The 25,593-nt window shown below is 30.6% G+C and overlaps 2 protein-coding genes across 2 annotated transcripts in view; one reads left to right on the plus strand and one right to left on the minus strand.

Annotated features, from left to right (window-relative positions):
- The window catches only part of LOC108906284 (semaphorin-1A-like), a 44,044-nt gene extending 33,754 nt beyond the window's left edge, over nt 1-10,290 (minus strand). Inside the window, exon 1 of the mRNA XM_018709506.1 lies at nt 9,885-10,290. The gene's annotated coding sequence lies outside the window, so the exon portion shown is untranslated. The remainder of the gene's footprint in view (nt 1-9,884) is intronic.
- Nucleotides 10,291-12,029: 1,739 nt separating this feature from the next.
- LOC108906274 (epidermal growth factor receptor kinase substrate 8) lies at nt 12,030-22,860 on the plus strand. Its single transcript, XM_018709491.1, has 9 exons — nt 12,030-12,178; nt 17,311-17,601; nt 19,075-19,221; nt 19,927-20,612; nt 20,690-21,125; nt 21,185-21,316; nt 21,372-21,462; nt 22,123-22,565; nt 22,641-22,860. Exons 2-9 carry the CDS (start codon nt 17,338-17,340, stop codon nt 22,710-22,712), a joined length of 2,271 nt encoding a protein of 756 aa, XP_018565007.1. The 5' UTR covers nt 12,030-12,178; nt 17,311-17,337; the 3' UTR covers nt 22,713-22,860.
- Nucleotides 22,861-25,593: the final 2,733 nt, after the last annotated feature.

Raw genomic sequence — 25,593 nt, forward strand, 5'->3', positions numbered from 1 at the left:
ATTCAACTATCCCGAAGATACAGGGTGTCCCAGAAATAAGTGCCAAAATTTTAACCACGCATCAAAAACAACAACTTTTGTCTGACGATTTTTTCGAAATCTGACATGTTTGTCCAATATGTTTTACTCATTAAAATATTATAAGAAACGTAGGCGAATGTTTTATGCAATCATTCACTATTTTAAAGTTGTTTGCTAAACTCCAAGACGTACGACGAGGTATTAACAGTTGTGATTGTGCATCAATATCAGTTTTACAATGAATATTTTGCTATGATATTAACTTACGATAAAGCCCATGGGAACTCTTTTAAAACTCGTAGCATTTATATGGATCACTTCTCGAATCGTCATATCAAACGTCATACCAAACCCTTGCAGACTGACTACAGGACAAAGTGTCAAAAGTTCGGATTGCAGAATTGGAAATTCGTCGAAATATGCGGTACCTTGATGATTGTGCTATTTACCATAATGCTCGAATTATTCGAGATTGGTTGTCAGCAATTTCCTAAACAGTGGATTGGTCGAAATGGTCCGTTGCATGGCCTGTCCGATCGCCAGATTTCAATCCGTGCGACTTTTATTTACGGGATCGTTTGAGACAGGTGGTGTTCTATTCCAGCGACTACGAGAACGAATAAAGAATGCCATCAGAATAATCGCAACAATTCAAAAATTCCAGTAAGGCTGAAAGCTTTTCAGCGCAGTGTCAATTATAAGTTAAGAATAACGAATGACAGTTTCACATTTATTGAAACTTAATTTAGTAAAATAATAAGGTTTATTTCTTTTTGGTAGTAAAAGCGTTCTCACTTTTTAATTTTGATTTTTGTTCACCTTTATAATAAATTTTATTATTTTTCAATAGTTACAGAATTAATTCCGCATATTTTTGGTTATTATTCAGTCAACTAAGCGTTTCGAAATTATGCTTCAGTGGCGGGTCGTTACGATATCAGTTGGAACCGCATAAAGACATTTAACTCATAAACTCTACGGAATCCATAGGCGTCCAGAAAAATTTTGTCCTGTCTCGTCTAGAAATACTATATTCCGAGCTATATTCCTATTTAGTTGACGATAATCTCGATTTTTTTGTAAATAATCTTCCCGAAGTGCAACTATACGTCGTGATTCCATAAATACCATACGATTGTCAAATTTTTTATGTTTAAAACCGCATTATAATAAAACATGTCGTAAGGTTTCTAAAGATTTATAATTATAATCAGGATAATCGCTTGATTTATCTCGAATCATGTTTAATGTAGGAACTTTATTTTCTTTATACATATAAAATGTGCGCCGTATTACATCTCTGGTAAAATCGTCAATATTCTTTAATTTTGTATTTTTCCGTTTCTTCTTTGTACCGTGATTAATAACGTCTCCTTCTTTAATTACGCGATAAATTGTAGTTTCTGATATCTTAGTTAATTCGCTAATCCGTTTCCTAATTTCTTTATCACATTGTTCACTATTTTCTCTTTTCAAACGTTCACATATATTTAAAATAATACGTTGACTTGGTACGTGTAAATCATTGTTTTTAAACTCTGAGTTTATTTCGACGCTTTGGACAAAAACCGGCTCGACTATTTGGGGATTTTCCCGGGTTATTTCGTTATCTTCCGTTTCAAAGGGTGTCCAAAAAAGTGAACCGCGTTTGACACCAAACTAATTATAGAATACCATGCAAAAAATTATTTACGACCTAATGGACCAATACAGGTTTGCTTTGACGACCAGCGCGCCGCCGTCGATTCTACATCAGGCGGACTGGTCTACCCAATACCGGACTCGCCCAATGACTATTCGAGTATAAATTACGACACATCATGGCTAAAGCATAAGAAGAAATTTCAAGAGAAGTGCAAACGGTACTGTGCTTTAAGATTCACAGGTTCCAATTGATATCGTAACAACTATAACAAAAATTTAAAATGAAGAGGTTTTCAGCAAAAATATTACACAAATGATCTTGCTTTGTTCTGGACACCGCGTGTGTTAGAAATAAATTTACACTATTATCGAAATATTCTTAAAGAAGGTATAAAATTCAATTCTTAAAATTATTTTACTTGAGTTTTTCTTGGTTAATTAGAATCAAAGATGAGGTAAAATCTGTCTTGCAAAACAAATGAATGTAAAAACAATTGCCTGACAATTCAAATTGTCCAATCTGTTATTGTGTATTAGAAATCAGCGTCTTAATCAGATCCATCACCAACAAAGGCAATGTGGAATATAAGCGGTCTGTGTGAATAATTTTATATTCTATGCATATATACGTATTTGCACATACTCGAAGAATAAAGGAGGTAACTTTTCGATATATTTAGATTAATTCAAGCCCCTTACTCACGATAATTATTTTCGTCCCCATACGCAAGTCGCATTACACTGTATATTAGTTTACATTCGAATTATTTCCTTTGAATACATTTCAGTTTAAAAAATGTGCAAACCGGCTCTGTAATTTGTAAAAATTGCACTTATGAAACCCAGTAGGTATGCACAAATAGCCTTTATTAATACAATTATGAGAAACACTCCAGTTTTGCTTTATAAGGGGTTTAAAATCTACGTTGTACAATTGTATAAAGGAAATTCGATGTGGTGCAGTAAAACTTTAAATATTAGACACGTAATTTCTATTGTTAGTGTTTTCTCACGATTTATTTTAGCGATATTCCACATACATTAAAATAAAAACCACACATCCGACATCTAGGTGATAAAACTATTCACTGGATACTTTAAAAACGGAAAGTAATTTCAGAAACAATTGTAATTTTTGGTCCACTCAATTTACCAGACTTGAATCCATTATAACCTTCAACTTTATTTGGGTCGAAATTTAATTAGAAGAAAAATATTGTCAAATTGAATTATTCAGTAGTGCCCAAATTATAAAGTCAGGTTTTTCCAATCCCAGTCGGCTTTATATAAAAGATGACAAAACGTAATTTATGCACGTAACATGTTTAGAAGGCGGAAAGAAAAAAAAAGAACAAGACTATTTTCTGACCGCCCATTTTCATATTGGCAAAATGTTATTGTTCTTATTCTGTTGGCGAATAAGAAAAGTACAGTTAATTTAATTTAAAAGAAAGAGAAATAAACCGCAATACAGCCATTATTTGTTTTGACTATTGTTATTTTGTCTACGTGATGCTGCCGCTGGAGATGATTGGAAAACTCACTCCAAATTGCAAAATTACTTTTTTCATAAAAAGGCAGACGTAAAAGTGAAATCTCTGCTGCAATATCGATTACGCAATTTTATAATAATTTGCCAATTTTTCATATCATATAAGTTAAATAAAACCATACTCTTTATTTAATATATTTAAGGAACATATTGTGAATCTAATGCCAAACAATACTTCATAACGTACTGGAATATTGGTATTTGGAAAGAAAATCAATTAAGTAATTCCACGAAAACAAGTGTTTATCTTGATATAAGGTTAAGGTGAAACATATCCCCTAGCTGACTAATCCTTAAAGAAAAAAGGCAGTGAGCTAAATCCTTGTAATACCAGTTGATCTATGTGTGTATACATTTTTGAATTTTTCATGTTTTAATACCCTGCACGCTTGTGCGGAACTTATTATGAATTCACCCCTTCTGTTTTACATTAGTCACATGTCGTGATCATCTACGTTTAGGAAAAGCCCGTTTAGGGTTGTCTGCAGTTCCTACAAGGAGGCCCAAATGCAACATTTTCAATTAAGATGTTTTTATCTCACTAAATTCGCTTTAGCAGAATTGGGATGTGCGTCTATTTAATACTAACTTCATTTGTTTTTTACTCATTATATTAATAGCCTGTACATTAATAATTTTGGACACGCTGTACATAATTTGGAATAATCTTTTTCTTTCTTCTTTCGATAACAATGTTTAGAATAAAAACGCGGAGTTTCTTGTGTTCTTGTGAACCTATACTTTCTTCGAAAATTTTAAATTTATATAGGAGCTTTGAAGTATCTGTAGAGTGAGTTATAGCTGTATTACAAAAGACTAGTTTACTTCAATTAAAGTAAATTTATCAACCCTACTCTATACGCTCTGTTCCACTTGTGCTTAAGCGCTATAAGATCATTATACTGGTAGTGGTTTTGCCCTACAGCAACTGTCTCGAAACAAGTTTTCCTTTTTAGTTGGTCAGGCGTATGTAATTCTATTTAAATTAAAATATAAAGCCATAGTTTGTTACCTAGAAACCCTATACTGAAAATTATATTGATACTTCACAGGAAGAACGTGTTTCATCACTAAAATGTTCGCACTTAGCTGAAACGCATGATTCAGACAATGGCAAATTTTAGGATTAGTCAGGGACCCCTAGTCTCATTTTTACTACGTCTTCCAGTTAACTTTAGTGACCAAATACCTGGAAGTATTCCTAAACGTGAGTTTGAAACGAAGGGAAGTTTTCCTTTACCTTCTGATCATTATGATGAGGTTAAATACTTCCGTATGAACCTATTTAAATTCAAATCGCACTAACTAAAAAACACTTTGTTAACTTAATAAAATGACTTTTAGAAAAGACAAAACAAAAAATGCCATTGGCGTCGCGGTTCTTTAAAAGTGAATCAGCCGTTTAGCAAGATTTTCCCACACTCCGTAACTGTACAGTTTTGCCAACCACACTAACCAACGCCTACGTAACTGCCAAATATTAACATTTACACGAGAAACATATTACATATATGGATTTGCAATAATTGAAAAGCTATCAGATTGTGTTACAGAAAAAAATAAATTACAACTTTGTTAAATGTGAGCGAAATTAAATTTTTAATAGGTGCAGTTCGTCGCACTGTCTCATACCCACACAGAAACAAGAGACAAAATGAAAGTTTCTCACAGTTAAAAATATATTTACGATAGATACTACGTACTAATTTTTTTCTTATTGTTTCTACTATATTTTTAAAAATTCGCTACTTGACGTAAACCATTATATTTATACCTGCTTTGAAGTCTACAAACTAATAGCTTGACACAAAAAACTCGTATGCGTTTTCATTTTAAGATTTTGTGGTTGCGATTGCTGAAAATCAACGTAATCGCCTTTTTCTAATACAAGGTTAATAAGTTGTAGAAACTTTAATAGTTTCGAGTTTAATCCGTTAGTATGAAGTTGTAAAAAGTCTCCCTTACAAATAAGTCTTAATAAAACGTTCGATGACTTGGAACTAGTATTCACTTTTTTCGTTTTCAATGCATCCTTTACTATTACTACAGTACTTCCTGCTTTCTGGTTTTTAGTGGTCAGATTGAGTGGAATCACGGTGAGTCAGGTATTCCGTTAAACGTTTAAATGTATACTTAATTATAATTTTATCGAATATATTTTACATTATATCAAAAACTTTTCGTACATCCTCTCGATAACTTTTAAAATTAAATATGAACGCAAAACTGATATTATAAAGTTAAATTTATAGGAAGTAGTATGGGTTTGGGAAAATAAAGCCTCTATCACTGATGCTGTGACGTTAAAAGTTTTTTTGTGGTATAAGAGACTTCCGTCCATCATTAAAATATTCTTGAATGGTTAATTTTTATACAAATGTTCATTTCGTTTATTTAACGTCAACATATTTCCGCTGCGTACGGCATACTGTAACCTCATTCATTATATGGAGTAAATAAAGAAAAAAGTACATCATTCTTGTCTAAAAATGAAAATATATTAACTTTACACTCGTTGCTTAAGTGCCTAATTTTCTGTAAACTGAACTACCATTTGATAAGATCTAGACTAATTATTATACGAATGTCTTAACTAATGTTAAAAAATAAATGGGCTGTAAAGCAATTCCAAAAACTTGTTTTTCATGTATTACGGTTATATGTATCTTGAAAATTAACACACCACATTTAACAGAACGGACGAAGATTAGAATATGCGTTTGAAATATATAATTTACCATAAAAGAGGATTCGTTATCCATTTTCCTCTAAATTTTCATATAAACATTGACGAGTATAAATAAACTAATGAAATCTAGAATGAAATATAAATTCACAGAAATTGTTTTACGTTTGATAGTGGTGATCCCCATGACGAAATACACAAGCTAATTTTATAACAGATACAAACCGTTTTCATAATTTATACAGTATGTCCCTAAAATACATGTACCAGCATTTATAATTCCCGGGCTCAAAATAAGACCATTTTATTACAAACAATAATCAATGCTGTCTATAATCCTTTCAATGCGGTACCGGAAAACGTTTTTTCCAACAATTTTAAACAGCTTTCAGTTAGAGACTTCTTACTTGATTGATACACATTTTTGTTTGAGTCACTCGTAATCATACTAGAACTTAAATAGCTATTGGCGTACGGATAATAATAAAAAAAAGGTTTGGTGTCCAAAGAAAGAACACCCTATATATATTATTTTCTTTCACATGCAAGTGTTTCAAGTAAAAGTGTCTGGATCTGACTGGTTTAAAATTATATGAAGAGTTTTATTGCTTAGAGCGCTATAATATCTCAGTAGGCGTTGACTTTTGTTATACATAAGTTGGTTTAAATCGTCCTATTTTGAATCCAAGAATTTATATTGGCTCGCTGGTGCATGCACTTCAGGGATAGGTACCGTATATATTTATTTTTAGTAACAGTGAACACTTTTCGCTTTTTTTAATCAAAAGTTCCAATAGTTCAGGAAATTATTGAAATCGCAAAAGGAATTACAAATCTATTTCCTAATTGATTAGAAAATATTGTGCATCCCACATCAACAGGAAGTTTTATAGTTATTGTTTTATCATTTTAATCACAATGACATAATTATACCGTGAATGATTCTCCCGTCAATTGGAAAGTTCCAAATACACAAAAAATTGTAGCTGGGAAACACTATTATTCAACAAGCCAAGACGACTTAAAAAAATAATATCTGTACTTCTGTCAACAGCTTATCAACACATAGGTACAGCTTATGCTCAACACTGAGGGTAGACAGCTTTGAAAAATGTGTCTTTGAATCAAGATAATCAGGTTAAGTAATTGTAGATAAAGAGAAAGCAAATCTATACGATTCTTGTTATATGGTACAACTAAAAGCACGCAGGAAACATTGTTTACCCATAACTTCAACACGTTGCTTCTCATTTATTTGTGCATAATTAAAACTTATGCGGGTTATTTAAAAAACCAACAAATCTGGTTTATTATTCACATGATTTCTATAGATGCGACTCATGTTTTTTTAATAAAGAATGGGTATGCACTTGTAGTTTTTCTATAAATAGACGCCGTAAATATTTAACAGAGGAAGGTTTAGATTTATTTTAAAAGAAAACGGCATTTAACCAGCGCCTTCCAAGTTTGAGTTTCTATTAGTATTACACCGATGGTTTATTTTAAAATCTTATCTACTGTCTGCTGCATTAAAAGTTTCTTGGACAAGATACGCCGACACAGAAACTCTTTTGTTAGTAGGTTTTATGCGGGATCGTGACAAAAATTTTAACCGACTCTGCTCATGTGTATATGCTACATAAACGTTTTTAATAGTAATAAGATATCATACGAGACGCGTGATTACTGATCAGCATAATTTTATGGTACAGTAAAATTTTTGTTGCATTTTATAGCAACTATAATGACGCGTCGACGCTGAAAATTTTATGCCAGAAATAAAATGGCGGCGCATGAAATTTAATGTGTCCAGAAATTAAATCTTTTATTTAGTTCAGAAGCTGTAAAAACTCGCTCCAACCTTGTATTTGCACTTGCCACTACACATAAACGAGGATATTAATAAAAACCAATATTTATATTCCCTCATAATAAAGTAAAGAGAAGCTAGTAAGCGCTTATCTAATGCAGAAATATATTAATTGAGGTTTCGTGGCCCAATTTTGTGTTCAGCCCAAGTGGTCAATCAGACAGATATGGGGATATTTTAATTTTAGTTTAAGTCTATTTGCATCGGCTTAGTATAGTCTTTCCGATCTCAATTGAAGAACCAAGAGGTTGGCAGTAGGTATGTACCAGATTCGGTCGCTGACGCAGCAATTCGGCATTGAAATATTTGAAAAACTTGTTCCCATATTTATTTATGAAGAATGAGCGCACGGGCAAACGCGGTACAAACACAGCCGCACTGGGCGATCTGGCCATAAATTCAGTTGTCAACAAATGACCTAGCAGTGCAGTGCAGCAATGCGGAATTTGGTGCGATTAAGATAATTTTAATTTATTATAAGCACCTTCCATTAATCATTCATGTTACAATTGCGAAACGGAGAAATAAGAGGGATATTTTGTTTTTAAGGGACGCCTATGAAACTAATTAAGTTTTATTGCTAGGCGTTTTTATACATGTTGAACTGACTTCGGAAAGACTATACCTATAAAGAAAGGTACGTAAACATATTTGACACCAGCTTTTAGTTCTAAATTAAAACCATAGTATAAATAAATATGTATTTATACTTAATTTCTTATATTTCTACCCTTCTCCCATGCTTTGTTCTCTCATGAGCATCGACCCCCTATGTGATTTTTTTTCAGCTCTTTGTTCTGTCTGTAGTTTCCGTCTATTGTCTTCGTGGGTTTTCTCATTGCTTCGTAGATCGTCTGTTGCAGTTAGCGATTTTAATCCTAGACAATCTGTATAATACACCGTGCAACTGCTATCATTTTATTTAATGTTAAACCTATTGCAATTTAACAAATGGTATAAATAATCCATATTAATGAGCGCAAAAATTAATTCAAGATCAAGATGGTAAGCTACCGAGGTAGCTACCCACTTATTTTATCAGTTGGTACACTGTGCTGATAAGGGATAAATAATGATATCTAATAGCCATAAATTTGTTTTGAAACTATTGCATAATTTTTAGTATTTTCCTGTTAATCGAATATACTATTTCACGTACAGAGAGAGCTGTTTCCAAATCCTAGTGATTCTAGTGTGAAATATACATTGAACATAAGCAGAACTTTTTAATGGTGATGGCTTTATAGTATGTACTTATATTATTTTGTTGTCGGGTATTACTGTAAAAATATAGTACACGATTTGTATTAGCTTTATGGTGCATAACTGAAAACTGCTTTTTAGATAAATTTAAATACAAAATAATTAATGGAGCATTACAAACAAAACGGAACATTACGATGATAGTTACCGACAACAAAACAAAAAATTCATTACTTGAAATCCTTAAATAGAAAGTTTTAATAAGTTCCAGCAAACTAGTTTTAAAGATAAATATACCACTTTAAGAACAAGATAATTTGGTTTTATGAAGTAGGTACTTGAAAAAAGCATTTCCTACAGGTTTCTCGGAAAATATTATTGTAAGTAATTTAGTAATTAAATTAATTATTTCTCAAAAACACAGGGAAAATTAACAATTTATATCTAACAATATATCCACACACATTTAAATTAAGCATTTATATGTCTTTATACATATTTAATTAATTAACATTTACTACTAAAGTATTTCCATGTGAAATAAACAATAATTATAGAATAACTGAACAGACATATATTAACATATATTAATAAAATATATTCTACCTATTTGTTAGACTTTTAATACTATCTGCAACCAACTAGAAGAGAAAGTATCGATAGATTTAAGTGCCTACATATTTAATTGGAACATAGTTCGCTCCAAAATATTATAATAAAACAAAATTGCATAATGAATGTGTGTAGGCCCAGTAACAATTTATATAATTTAATTGAAGAACTCTTAAAGAACCATTAGGAAATGTTCCCTATTTAACCTCTTACATAGGCGTCAATGTAAAGTACATTAAAATTAAAAATACTCAATGAAGGATTGTATAACAAATATAGAAGAAAATAGGCCTTACCTAAAGTTATTATATATGTTGAGGACCCAGAATCTGTGGTGACGCACGGTCATTTTCCAAACACAAACTTTGAGAGCAGAACGTCAACATCAACATAAACTTTTGAAAAGTCCACTAAAAGTAAATAACTGTGCCACAAATAACCACAAAAGTCACTATAAATGTAAACAAAGTCCAGTTTTATTAATGTTTTCTTTTAAAAGTCTTGTAAACCAAAAGTGCTTGCACTATTTACCATGTTCGTATCTAGTCACAACTCACTACGACAAAATACATCAGTTCGAGTTTAGCAGTGCAGTCAACTACTGTTAGTTGGCCTCGTGTAACATTCGGCTACACTCGGTACACTTTCAAATACTACTAGCATTCATAAAGTTGTGGAGTCTGATAGTTAAGCCTACCTGGTTTTACCTGTCGTATAAGTGAACTCGGACCAATACAAAAAATACTAACATAAGTATCACAGAGTACATTCTGTCTCTTTCCCTCCTACCACTACTACCGTCTTATTTATGTCTTTCCTGTTTTCTTCATCCACACGAACTTCCTTTCCTCCAATATTAGTGAATCTGCTGGAATAATATAAGAGCGGACTCATGTTTTCTTCCTGAAACAAATTAAGAAATTAATGACATTTTTCAAATATCACGGTTGCTATAAATTACATATTATCTTTACAGGAATTCTGAATGATGCATCTGAAAGCAATTAAAATTAAAAATTCAATATATAAAACGTACTTAGGATAAAGTCGGATTATCTTCCCATTAAGCAAACTACGCAATTATTAATTGTCTGATATCTATTAACACTACAAAGCAACCTGTGCTGAATATTTTTACTGCTGCGGTATTGGTAGAAGGTATTTATCCAATTTAAAATTGTGTCATGCATAATGGTATAATTAAATTGTTTTATTTTAACTGTAAAAGCTAATTATTAATTTTATTTCATTTTTGTCACTACAGTTTTGATTAAATCTTTCATTTATTTAACCAAAGTAACGTAAATAGTAAATATGTATAAATCAAAACATGTTAGAATTTTGAAACATTAAATTTTGTTGTTTGCCTTGTAGAAGTAGTGCAATATATAATTTATTTGTAACGTTTAAAATTAAATTTAAAATTGTTATTTTCGCATTGCTTAATCAAATTAATGAACAATTACTTTTACATTAAAAAAATAATAACTGTAAAAGGTGTTTCATTCGAGCGTTATTAAAATTTGCTTAATAATTAACAGCACTTTATAACTGACGGAAGAGTGGATTTAATAGTGTCAAGATATTGTTACGAAACCAGTTATGTAAGTAAAAAATAATAAACAAGTCTTGTGCTAGATGTAGAATCCCAGACACACAAAGTATTAAAAAAAAATTGCGTGGTCGTCACCATCTAATATATAGAACCAGGCAAAGCCAGTGCTGTATAACTGGTAGTCTATCCTTACATTCTGTTAGTAACAACAATAAAAATTGTAATCTCCGGTAATATTCGTATTACAATTCTTATTACGATATAATGCAAAAACAATTTTGAATAATTAGTTAAGTATAATAAAATACCTAATGTAGCTATAAAAATCACCCGAATACCTTTATCAAACTGATAAAATACATGAAACTAAATAAACAATTATTGCTATTGACTACGGCATAAATATTTGTTTTTGTAGTTGCCTAATCAAGGTACGTAGAAATAGATTTCGGCTTTGAGAAAGCTCAAGAGCAGTTTATTAAATTATTGTCTAATTGTCTAAAAGTACTATGCGCTATGCGTACTATGGAAGACTGTTCGGTATTTTATAAACTTGTAAGATGGATGATTCACCTATAATAGCGTAATAATCAAGAAATTTTCATAAAAATATTTTTTATATTATTTCAACATGGATTTTCTACACTATCTAATATACATCTTAGTTAATTCGATACTCATCTTGCAGATTTTAATGTTTGTTAATAGGTGTATCATTAGTTGATATTGGAATTTTAAAACTGAATTATCAATAAATTATTTAAAAAATTCACCTGCGGCACAAATAATTATGGAGAGAGTTGCAGGTAGGTAGTTAAAGGTAGTATACTCATTTTTCTACGCATGTGCCTTGAGCTCGACTCAGCGACTTATCTTACTTACCTGTCAGGTGGGAGCGTGAGGTATAGTTTGTCTAGTTAGTTATCTGTTTGTATGGCGATGTATTGTTAGTTTTATTTCAGAAAATTTGCAGTGAAATGTGTTATTGTTTATGCTATATCACTTTATAAATATGGAATACTAATTAAGTAATAAGTAAGTAGTATCTTTTTTAATTGCCGACAATGTTTGGTACATTTAACTGTTTTTGTTCCTATACCGTATACCTTGTACTGTACGCCACCGTGGCTTTATATTTTATATTCTGCATATGTCTTCAGGTTACTGTAAATCTTTTTTTAACATAAACAGGCTCTTAACAATAAGGATTTGTGACTACAGTGCTATACAGTGGTTCACATTTTTTTTTATTTATGGTAATGGCTGTCACTGATTTCGTCGATTTTTCTGTAATGTTTTTAAATTTTTCTATTTACACGTTTCTATTTAGGTGCCTAAATACGCATAAATATTTGTTCAGGTAGATTTGTCGAATGTATTCTAATTGTATGTAGGTACCTCTTCAATGCATACATTAAAAATACCTGACGTTCTTACCTCATTCCATACATTCCATTCAGTATATGGATAAAGGTGTGGCGAAACTTAAATGAAATATTAATATTAGGTAAACTAAATTCTCTTTAATTTTTATCTTCCCGAGGCCTTTTAAACATATACTTCTGCATGCTTTACTATATATATCTAAAAAATTTGCCAAATTTTCTACTAGATCATAATATATTCATACGCATTTTATTATTGTTCGCGAAATTATATAAATTTTTAGAAGTAAATCTACATCTGTTTCTTACCCCTTATCAAAAATAAGCTCTGAAAATATGTAGGTAGGAGCAATTTGTTTATGATTAATGTATACAGGTGCTTGAGTAAATAGTTTTTTTGTCAAGGACGTACGGCACTCTTGTTATTACTCACATTCCTGCGAATGTATTAGTGATGACAAAAATGCTCATAACTAATATAACTATCTTATCTTTTATCTTTTTATTTTGCAATAAAAATTGCGTGCATATAAGACTTCATTAAGTGTGTGATTGTGCTTAGTTTTAATGCATGATTTAAAATGAGGAGGACAACATCCTATCTAATTTCAGTACCCATACGTCGGCTCTATTGTTAATTTTCTTACATTTTATACTTAATGTTCTGTAGAGCGATTTATATGTACTTGACAATTATAGTTCAGGTATATCATCCTAAACAACTAAATTATTTAAACTGGTTTCGAATCTGATAGTCAACTAGGTATAATCATTGTTACATAGAACATAACGCTTGATATAGGTATAGCATTTAAAAAAATTAGGATTTATTTAATGACTAACGCAAAACTGAAAAACTGTACATAATGGTATGATTCTCTTATCAAATAACAAAATGTTTTAAATACACAAGACATCATGTTCAGAAAGGGAAAAGTACTTTTAAATATAGAAAAGATATCAAGTAGATACATTTTTGGAAAAAATGACGAATATCGCAAGTATACCTATTTTGAATGAGATTATAGCAAGATTAACGCAAAAAGATAATCCACACAATGATATCAAAAATAGTTTTTAAATTGTAAAGGTGTAGATTATGATGAATACAGCATTAATTAAAAAAAATCTCTAGAGTCAAGAGTATTGTGATAATCGCGCAACTTTTTTCTAACGATAAAATAATAATGCGCAAAAATAGCACACTTCGAAAATATGAATTAATCAAAATTACTGGCTTTACTATAACAATACTTACTTACTTTATTAACCACTTTATATACAACAAATACATTTGAACTCACAAATAGACAGAAAATATAAATATCTAACAATCTAACAAATTAAAAATACAAACGATTTATAGGTCTAATAAATAAAACACATATATTCGTCAACAGTATAAAAGTAATAATTTAATAAAAACAACTTTGCAGATTTGTAATTTTGTGACAGACATACTGTCAATTAGAGCTTTTCCATGAATATGAACAAATTTATTGTATATATTTGTCGGAGATGTCTTTCTCACAGGCCGAGTCCTTCAGACTTTGGAAATTCCAGAATTCTTTATTCAGAGAATACCCTTTTATAAATTGTACCTAGACCATAAAACTTAGAAATAGTTATTTATGAATTAAGCCGGTTATGTTATTCCCGAGTTTTATGATGGCAAGCTTGGGTTTGGAGGGACTTACAGGTCACTCAACATAGCCGCGGTCAAAGGATAGATAGCATTTACCTTATAATTACTTTATAAGGGAACCTTATTCTTTTGTGATAAACGTATGCGAGAAAATGGAGCCACCAAATTGCTTGCTTGTCGGGTATTAGTTGTGAATATCTGAATGTGTTGTAAAATTATGTAAATTTTCCTGAATATAATGATCATAATAATAATAACAATAATATGTAATCTGTTCTAAAATTCAATAAATCAAATCTTGCGCCTAACTTCTCGTTGTTTGCGAGGAAAATTTTATAGTTTTATCTGAGGTTAAACCAAAGTTTGTAAAAAAGGTTCTTGTTCTTGTAGTTTAGTAACTTCTTCCTATAAGTACGGCCACCCGTACACTTATACAGTATATATAGTAAATATTCGTGTTTTCACTAGTATTAAAAACTTATTTAAAATACACAATCGCCTATGAATAGGTCGCAAACCAATATTTGTAACCACCGTAACATGAAAATTATACTTATAGCAGATTAAGGACTGCGAAACACTTCAAGCGGTGCCGCGCGGCTGTGCCGCGACACTGCGGAGGCAGATTAGCGGTGCCGCCGCAGCACTTCAGATACATGTGCTTTAAAGGTAGGATTTTTAAACTTGCGGGAAGGCGGGGTGCATCAGCAGCGATAACAAAGAAGAATAAAGTCTGATAGAACGCTATCTAAATGATAATCAGGCATATGCCTCTCCTACCTTCAGTTTGTTTAATTTGAAACGACATCTTAGAATATTTTCCAGAAGGAAGCCGATGATCATTAAAAATGGGTAAAAATCCAATTTTAGAAAGTCGTATCCAATTGACGCAAATTTCAACTAAATTAAAGATTTCATTGTTCTAGACACATGTTGATAAAATAAGAATTTTCTTTGACACAGTGTAGATCACTTTTGAATTGAAAAAAAGAATGTCTTAAGTTAGGTAAGATGTTTTTAAATTTTTGACACCATTTGCAACTTCATATCTGTAATTATTTTGTCATTGATGACTGATCGAAGTAACCTGGAATTGGAAAATTAGAATTGTGTATTTCGAATACAGAACCTGAAATTTAAGAAATTAGTTTCTTATGATTTTTTTAAATATGTAAAATAGGTACCTACATTTTGTAAAACCTTTAGCGACCCCCTCTTCCGCAACTCCGCCACCTTTGGGAACCGCTACTGTACGTCATCCGTCATATCCGGTGATTGCATTAACGTATATTCAGTGGCAAATTATACCTTCATGGGGCCCTCGGGAAATTTAAATTTGGGGCTCTACATTTGGCGCCTTACATATAATTTCTTATTGGCCGGGTTCTTAATTACAGTTTATACCCCATTCAGGGTTTAATCAAGAATGGTTGCAGTATTATTGTTTATAACGTCACTCCACCTTAACTAAGTTTACAACCAGACAGTTATACTTTCTGTTTCAAGCTGAGGGTAGATACTTTTTAATTTTAGTTATTTAATCACGTTTTAATGTTACTGATCGTATACTGGGCGCAGTGAGTCTATTTGCGAAGTAATAACGATTACTTAATCACTTGATTTTCAGTTATTTGATTTCATACCAATTTGTATTATCCTATAGATTAAATCATAAGTTAAATCTTCAATTAGGATATTATAAGGCGTTAAGATAAGTACGTAAACATGTGTATTTACACTTTTAAATTGCATTGCACAAAAGTAACTGAATGATGTGATAACCATTAAATTAGGTCCTAATTAATCAATGATCATAAATCCCGGTTTTAAGGTATAATTAATAAATTAAAATAAAGTGTGCATTCTGTAGCATATCAACAAACAAGTTATTACGTATTGAGTTGTTAATAACTTCAAAAGTGACTTCAAACAAATTAATCTTAATGGACATATTAAAAAAAAAGGATTTTTACGTTATGTCATGTATCTCATGTTACAGTTTATAAAAACTGTATGAAACTGTAAATGAATACTTGTAACTCATTAAGGCCTTGAATAAAAAAGCGTGGGTTTTTAGCTCTAACCCTTTTAAATTATTAAAATTTGCCTTGTAATAGTTTTTGGATAATTCACAAATTAGGAATAGCATAAAAAAGCTGCGGTTATCCTTTTATCTCCATTAATTATATTTTTGCATCCTACCCATATCACCGCCTTCAAAAAAACTCCTGCATTGTTTGGTATTAAAATGTTTATAGATAGCTGTGGTGATGATGACGATGACTAATGGATAATATAATTCATTCTGAGAATTAATGTGTACGGTAGATATTACGTACCAAATAAATGTGTTTATGAAAATATGTACACGGCTTTTTGATCCCTTTGCATAATTACAGTCACGTCCTTTCAAAACTGTGGTATGATTGAGTAAAAGAATTCGGGAAAAAATGAAAATATTATTATTAATTCACAATAGTGCGCATAAGTCTGACCTTTGGTCATTAATCAAAAGGAAAATAATTTTTTCGATTGGAATTTAGTTTATCAAAAGTTTTTTTCTCGAATTATCACAAAGAGATAGGTAATCCTTATATCATTTAATTTATCTGCATTAAGTATACCCATATGAGATCATGAACAATGGGATATCCCCAAAAAAATGTAGATAATTTTCCCTAATGAAATGTTAACGTTTAGTTTGTTTTTAAGCAAAACTTCCAAAACGTATAGAGCGTAAGTAGCTAAAAGGACTTATGGTTAATAAATGCGCAAATATTTTAACAGTAAGTAAAATAAAAGATAGCTGCTTTGAACTAATCCACAGACAGATATTTAAAATACTAAGTTTACTTTTAATGTAATAAAAACAGCCATGACCAAATGGTGATGTTACGGTTAATGTTGTACAAATATCTAATAAAGTTTTACATTGTTCAATTGAGAAATAAATGTTAATCAAAACAAACAGCATTAATTTGACTATCTATAAATCTTCTGATAATAAATAACGTGATAAACCTTTTATACACGATGTTAATTTTGTTAATATCTATGACATCTGTCAGTTTTACGTTACTTTTTTCCAAAGAAGCTTCGGTATGATGCTCTGAAGGTTTTATTTACTTTAATTCCAGGAGTAAGAAATACTAATCAACAGAACAATGGCGTATCGTAATGGATATTCTGGGGACGACAGGGACGTAGACAGGGACAGGGATGATAGAATGAATGACGGTGTGGGGAAACCAATTCATATTATTGAGCATTTGGCTACATTTACTGTTACCAAAGAGACAGGTATTATATATCCTGCTGATGGAATGCGAAGACTGTTACAACTGGAAAAAACCAATGGAATATGGTCGCAAAAAATGCAACTTTGCCTAGACAACTCTTGGGTTTTGATTATGGACTATGAGACTGGTGTAAGTACAATTTGCAATGAATTAATCATTTTAATATATACATTTTTAAACTTAAAATTTACAATTAACCCAAACAGCTTATTAAAATTCTCGATAATGTGTAATATTATGTCGTACATACATCAAAGATAAAAATACTGATTGTAGTATGCCGATTTTGTATTTATCTCGCGATCTACAACATCGTTAAGTTTATGATTTAGCGCACCTTATTTTTTTAAAGGTATTTTTAAATAGGTATGTAGTGCTTCAATTATGCTGTCAAGTCAGTTAATTAGTGTTATCATTTATTTATCATAAAAAAGCATTTCAAAAATTTCAAACATTTGATGTTTATACTCCCCCATTAATATATTTTTTAAATAAATATACTTTCAAAAATGTGATGTATTATAAAAGAGGATTGTGGTATTTTTATTATCATTTCATTTTAACTAAAATGGTAGAGAAGTCAGCTGATGTCTAGAAAATACTTGCTCATAGAAATTTAAAATTAGCCTATGAGCTGATACGATCACAAACATTATTTTAAAAGAGATGCGGCTGAAACAAATTTTCAGTAATTCAATTCCCTACTTTTAAATTTGCACACAATTTTTTGAATTATTTTTTTAAGTGAATTATGAAACTAACCCTGTATTATACAATTTTTACAATAGCAATCAGTTCGTAAAAAACAGATAAAGATATTAAAACGAGGAGGTGGACTTTCTTATCACCTTTACTGATTTATTCACATAACTCTTAATTACCTGATATCACTTCGAGTCACTTTTATTTTTAATGCTGGACTTTTCCAGTCTTTATAAGGCTATTTAAAAGAAGATGATACATTAGCGTGTAATTTGGAAAACATAAGATTACATCAAAATTGACATTCTGCCTATAACGTGTACTTATGTAACTGTTTAATGTGTTTGTTACAGATAAAATTGTTATTTTCAAGAAGGTTATTAGCAATATGTAGTGTTTAATTGTCAATATTTGAAAAATAAATTATATCCCTAACTGGGAACTGTATTAAAACCTGTATTTGTTCAATAATATCAAGACTATCTCTCAAACATTAGAAATATTTCCCTATATATTTAAATTAAAAACTTACTTCATATTTTAGAAAGTCAAGAAATATATTTTTGAAAATCCACATGATGGCTAACTTGTTACTTTCATTTTGACCTGGAATTTCTATTGCCTTAAAGATTCATAGCTGCACATATTCTGCTATTAATTAGTGTTAAGTTCCAAGAAATATGCCTGTATGCTTTTTCTTTTATTTAAACCGAACTGACTTTTATTATACATACCTACTATTTTCTCTACATTCATTTGAAATAGATTAGCTTCTTTCACAGAAATTAAAACATAAGATATAAATGTAAAACATAATTTTTATTCCATTTACTGGAAAACACGCCAAGATATGCAATTTTTATCGAGGCTTTTCATTCCAAAAATTGACTTATTTTCTAGAGTGTTATGGAAAGGTTTCCCGCCAATTCCATACAAGAACCCACAGCATTTATGAGTCAAGATCCTATGGAAATGTATAATAATATTCTAGTTTTTATCGTCACTAATTCCAATCAGTCTCACCCTCCAGAAATGCACATATTTCAGGTAAGTCTTCTAACATTTATTAGAATAAAGTATGTGTGACAAAAAAAAATCAGATAAAGAGGTGTTACTAAGGTCTCAGAATTATGAAAACACTATATGGTGCTTATGCCTCTTTCCTTGCTCGGTGACGATATGTACTATATACACATATTTGGCATAATTTAAATATTCAGACATACATATGTAGCCACATAATATCTAAAAATAATTACATTTATACAATGCGATCTTGATAAGATAAAATTTAATAATTTCAATCTATTGTATTTAAATTCAGTTATCAATATTGTCACATATACTTTCATTATCCACAAAGTGGAGCATGCAAGAAGTTCTTTTTCATTGCCTATATAATTTTTATTGTAAGTTAATTAAACACTGGATAAATTACTTAGTATAAATTTTACAATGTGATATGTGATTAATTTTATTATTTTTCACTAAATACGCCTATAAAATTGAAGTATATTGACGACATAATTTGTTGTTCAGAAATTAAGGGATTAAATTTTCAAAATATTTGATACACTTTTAAATTTCAAGAGTAATTTTGGGTGCTTATGAAAAGTGATAATTTTTGTGATAATTTTTTCATAACGTTTTTAATTAACACATCAATTTCAAAAAGTTGGCAAAGCTGATAAAAATGTATCTGTTAATTTCTGAATGGCCACAATATGAAATAATAAAATACTTTTGAATTAGTGTCAAAGCATTTCGGCACAAGATCTTGTAGAAGACTTGATGCAACTTCGCATGGGTAAAGCATTAACGAGAAGCCGCAAAAGTAGCATTCCCCCTCCCAGTCATAAGCCCCCACAAAACGTCATAAATCCTAGCAGAGATGTGACAAGAGATTACCATGGTTCTGACTCTGAGCTTACTGCAAACAACGATGATTCTAGTTCTACAACTAGTGAAAAATACGAAAGAGATGTAACTATATTAAACCATTGCTTCGACGATATTGAGAAGTTCATTGCTAGACTTCAACATGCAGCCGCTGCAGCAAGGGAACTGGAACGTAGAAGGAAAAACAGAAAAACCAAAAAGCGAGACATGGGAGATGGTATGTTAACGATGAGAACTAAGCCACCACCCGAAAAAGAATTTATCGATATTTTCCAAAAATTTAAACTTTCTTTCAACCTTCTGGCCAAACTAAAAGCGCATATACATGATCCAAATGCACCAGAACTGGTTCACTTCTTGTTTACCCCGTTGGCTCTTATTGTTGAAGCATCACATGATACTTACTTTGATCAACATTTGCCACATAATGTTATTGCACCATTGCTGACAAGAGAAGCTGTTAATCTTCTAATGAACTGCGTCACAAGTAAAGAAACGGAATTATGGCATTCACTGGGCAGTGCATGGCTTATGCCAAGGTAAGAAACAATATTTAAAAAAAAACGAAGACAATTATTTAAAAACGTAAAGGTACTTTATAATAAATTTGTTTTAGAGATCAGTATAAGGGCCATGTACCATCTTACCACCCAGTATTCATGGATGGATGGTCTCCAGAATACCCAGTGATTGACGAATTGGATTCTAACATAGAAAATAAATCTTATCAACACGACAGTCAGTACAGTGGGGACTACAATGATTATCAGTCATCGAGCCAGGACAATATTTTGATGTATGACAGAAGTAGTAATTCACACCGTCACCAGCCAGAGAAAGACTTATCACCTACAATGGGCGACAGTACTCGTAGTGATATTTCTGTAGATTCGATTGAGAGAAATGGTGGTGATGAAAGAGGTTTTGGAAGGAATCAAGAAAGTTTCTTAGAAGATCTTCAGAATAGAGGAGCTAATATTGTCCAAGTGACTTATCCAAGGACTGCTAACAATGATAAGGAATTAACTGTTGTTCGTGGAGAATTTCTTGAGGTATATATAACAAGAAATAAGCAAAATGTTATGCTTACTTAATTAAACAATTTTTTCAGATATTAGATGACAGTCGAAAATGGTGGAAAGCTAGAAATAGCAGAGGTCAGGTGGCACATGTTCCCCATACTATAGTAACACCTTATGTCTTCAATAACCCACTGTACACTCAAAACTATAACCGAAGAGCTGTGAGTATTTCATAATTCATATATCTGATATACCAAATATCGGTTACCATTTTAGGAATCGCCTGTATTTAACACAGCACATAATTCTCAAGATCATCCAGCGCAATCAAAGAATAATACAGATTGGATTAGAAATGAGAGGCTTGGTAAGAAAGGAGAATTTCGCTACTTCTAAGCACTGCTTAAGTGTTTCGGCAACATTCCATTGTGTCTGCTTTTATTGTAATTTCTGTTTGTGTTGTATTATGTATATTCTATTGTCTTGTGGAATTGTTTAAAGCAACAAAGCTTATCGATTGAAACTGACTTATAATACTTCCTCTGAAAATTTAGTATTATGATGATTATTGTCTAATATTTTATTACATATACATATAACAAATTTATGTAATAACTTTTATAACTGAATCGAATTATAAGAAATAGTTACAAGTGTATATATTATATTTTATTAATTGATGTTTCGTATGAGTTTTTTACTAACAGAAGTCAATACGTAAATATATTGTATACATTATATAAAATAAATTTATTTACCATGTTTTTGAATAATTCTAACCTATACCTACTGCAAAAATTATTAGTTCGGTTTCCAAAAATCTTAATTAAATGTTACTTAAATTAAAATTATTAGTTTCCAGCGAATCAAAATGCAATGTCAACTGCTTTATCAGTGCTTTATCATATGTAAAACGGCTATCTTTGTTTGATTTTGTTTAGTGTTGTCTCAGCGAGGAATTACAGAGCTTTATGTGTCGCTTAAATGTGACTAACTTTCCATTACATCTTATTAATTTTATCTTTAGAACAATCTAGTGCTCCACCCCCTCCACCTCCACCTCTTCCCCCAGCTGCACCACCAGCCCCCCCTCTTCCAGAGGCGCCGAAAACTCCAACTGTATTCAAACGGGCTCCGTCGAGACAATCCATAAAATCGGCAATTTCTGTCGAAGACCGAATGCAAGAAGAATTGTCAAGTGTACTCACCCTCGTTAGAGAAAGAACCAAAGAGAGACATTTGGATATTAAACAAACCCCAGAAACTTACATTGATAACAAGTCCACTGCAAAAGACGTACAGGAATGGTTGAACAAGAAAGGATTTAGTCAGAAGATTCAAGATAAATTTATAGGAATAGCTGGCCATCACCTATTTGACATTCAGAAACCTGAGTTGGAAAGAATTTGTGGTAGAGACGAAGGCAAAAGATTATTTTCCCAGTTAAGCATTCAGAAGTCTATCAGTGGAGTAAGTATATTTTGAAATGAACATGTCATTCTGGCCAAGTTTGCAGGTTTCTTACATGTTAATATATTTTTTCAGTATCAAACTGTGAGGACCACAGAACTGAAGGCCATTCTTGCCAAAGCTAGACAAAAAATAGAAACCAGCTGAGTCACCGAGGAAGCACTGTTAATTAATTTGCAATAATTGTAGCTGTGAATATTTACATACTTTCAAGTTATTGCATAATTTAATTTTAATATTAATATATTATTACATATTTGTTTAATTACATACTCATTAAATATTATGACATAATTTTCTTGTCTTTACTAATCATATATTATGATAATTCATTTAATTTTTTTGTGGATATTCCTTTAAATACTATTAAATTGTAAATATACATATATTCTTAATATATTTTGAAAGAATTACATATCATTTCTAAATGTTCCATTTTTTAGACAGAAGTTCTATTAGAAATTATGTGTTTCCATATAGTGACGGGTACTGTCAAACAAAAACTATCGAAATATTCGATAGTACCTAACTATGCTAATTTATTCGATTGCCCAAAATGTATTCGAATTAAAATAGTAATGGCAATTCCACCCAACGTGCCACTGAACTAGTCACCACTGGTCGATGGTCTTAGTCACTTAGTATTAGTAGACAAGACATGCACAAACATTAAAAACGATAATTATTTGCATAAACTATCATACTAGCTCATGATAAATAATTTTTCTCTTTAAGAATAAATAAAGCATTTCACAGTCCAGCAAATGAATTTATTCAGTTGAAGTCTACTTATCACTGATTATTGCCAATAAATATTACAATTACATAAACTAATTTCATTGTTACTATCTAAATCATATTTGTAAGTTTCCGACAGAGAATACAGAAAATTTCCAACTTGCTTTCCAAAAATAAATAATAACCGTACAAATTGTAAATTAGTTGCTATAAAATGGAATGAAAAAATGTTATTAACTGCCTTGAAGGATATCAATTTTATTAGTTAAAAAAAAATCTTTATTAGAACAAATTACATATTTTGTTTAGATTTACACGTAATAAAGTGATTTACGAAGGATATCAATTTTAGTAGTTAAAAAAAAAACTTTATTAGAACAAATTACCTACATATTTTGTTTAGACTTACACGTAATAAAGTGATTTACACATGTAGTGGTAGGAACATCCAAGTCATAATCTTAATTGCCCCTTATATTAAAAATAAATTAAATAATGTGTCATCCAAGATTCCTCAAACACCTTATCAGTGTCCGCTTCTGCCTATTGTTCAGAAAAATATTTAAGTGATAAATAGGCACACATATGAGTAACTTATTTATTTACTCATATGGGTACACGTATGTGCTTTTGTGCTTGCAATATAACCACATAAAAGTTTCATATTATATTTGCTAAATATATATTTATGAATTCATTTACAACCAAATGAAATATTTATAAAACATCTCTCTTATCCATTAAAAACAAGTTCCTCCTCCAATTACAGTATTTTTCATGGATATTTTGGTATTTTGTAAATAATAAATATACAGATACCCAAGTTTTAATAGAAAAGTAATTTTTCCATTCCTACTAAAAACTAAGCATTGTCGCAAATATAAATAACCTATATATTACTGTAATGTACTACAAGATTTAACATAAACTTTCAAAAACTTACCTATTATTTGGAATACACTAGCACTAGCCTCGCCAAAATGACACCAATAGCTAATAAGTTTAACAAAGTATATAAACACAAAATATGTTCAACAGTACCAAGTACATACTTTTCTTGTCATCTGAGCATTTATCAATATCACATAATAAGTATTACTATTTCAAAAACAAAAAAAAATATGTCAGAAACGTTTTTACACATTATATTTGAGATGGTTAATAACCAATAATGTTAACCTACACTGACTGAACTTTTTTTGGGTTCTTATTTATAATTCCAAAACAAAGAAGTCAAGTATGTTTTTATCCATAATTTTTATTTCATTGTTTTTCACCAGCCTTTGAATGAAAAACAGGTTTTGACAGTTTAATTCTGATGTTCATGTCAAAGTTGAATATAGTACATAATATAAAACTTAAAATTCTGTTCATTTTCTAATACTGTAATAAAAGTAAATGTTTATTTATTTAGTGTGTGATTAAACAAAACTAGTGTGAGGAATAATTCTTGGTACAGCGAATGATCAAGATTCCATCTAGTCAAGTAGTGGGTATGTACTTTTTTAGTTATATGTACTGTTTCTATTATATTAAAATAACTTTGTTCGAAGAGTGAATTTGCACGGTTTGACTTTGGTACCAAATGCTCATGTTTTGTCCATAACAAGTTTCACAATCAGATCAAATCGATATAAAATCTACGACTCCATTCTTAAATTATTATTATAAAAAATAATTACATTATAAAAAAACAAATTATATTTTATCTTCTAATTTTAGAAATTAATAGTTCCTAATTTTTATAAAATATTTATATAAATATACATTTTAGATAAATTAAATTAAAACAATGCACGAGTTTAACAAAGTATCTAAACATAAACTCAAGTTATAGGCTAACAAGATCAAAAAATAATATAAATTCTACTGTACAAAACTTATGCGCATGTACCAAATTATTCTAAGCACTTTTAACTGATTCGAAACTAATCTGTTGCTTTCTACGAACACTAAATTCGTTGTCGGCATTGGTAATTTGTTGTTCTTGGAACGTTATTTCGCAAAAGTGCATGCGCCTGATGGTTTCTGATAGTTGCCGATCATTCTTTGAACAAAGCTAATATACCTAGTCATTGGAAATATTTTAAATACAAATCAGGTAGTATCACATTCCGGCGTACTTTGACGTACTTACATATGAATGCAGGCAGTATTAGACTGATATAAAGATAAAAATCTTTTGGATATTTGTGAAATGATGACATTATATTTGTGCAAAAATAAAACAAAATTATAATTTAATCCTTTATAATTACTTTTTAAAAATTAGTTACATCTAGTAATTATT

This window comes from Anoplophora glabripennis, unplaced genomic scaffold (assembly GCF_000390285.2).
Source record: "Anoplophora glabripennis isolate ALB-LARVAE unplaced genomic scaffold, Agla_2.0 scaffold32, whole genome shotgun sequence".
In the NCBI taxonomy this organism is placed as follows: Eukaryota; Metazoa; Arthropoda; class Insecta; order Coleoptera; family Cerambycidae; genus Anoplophora; species Anoplophora glabripennis.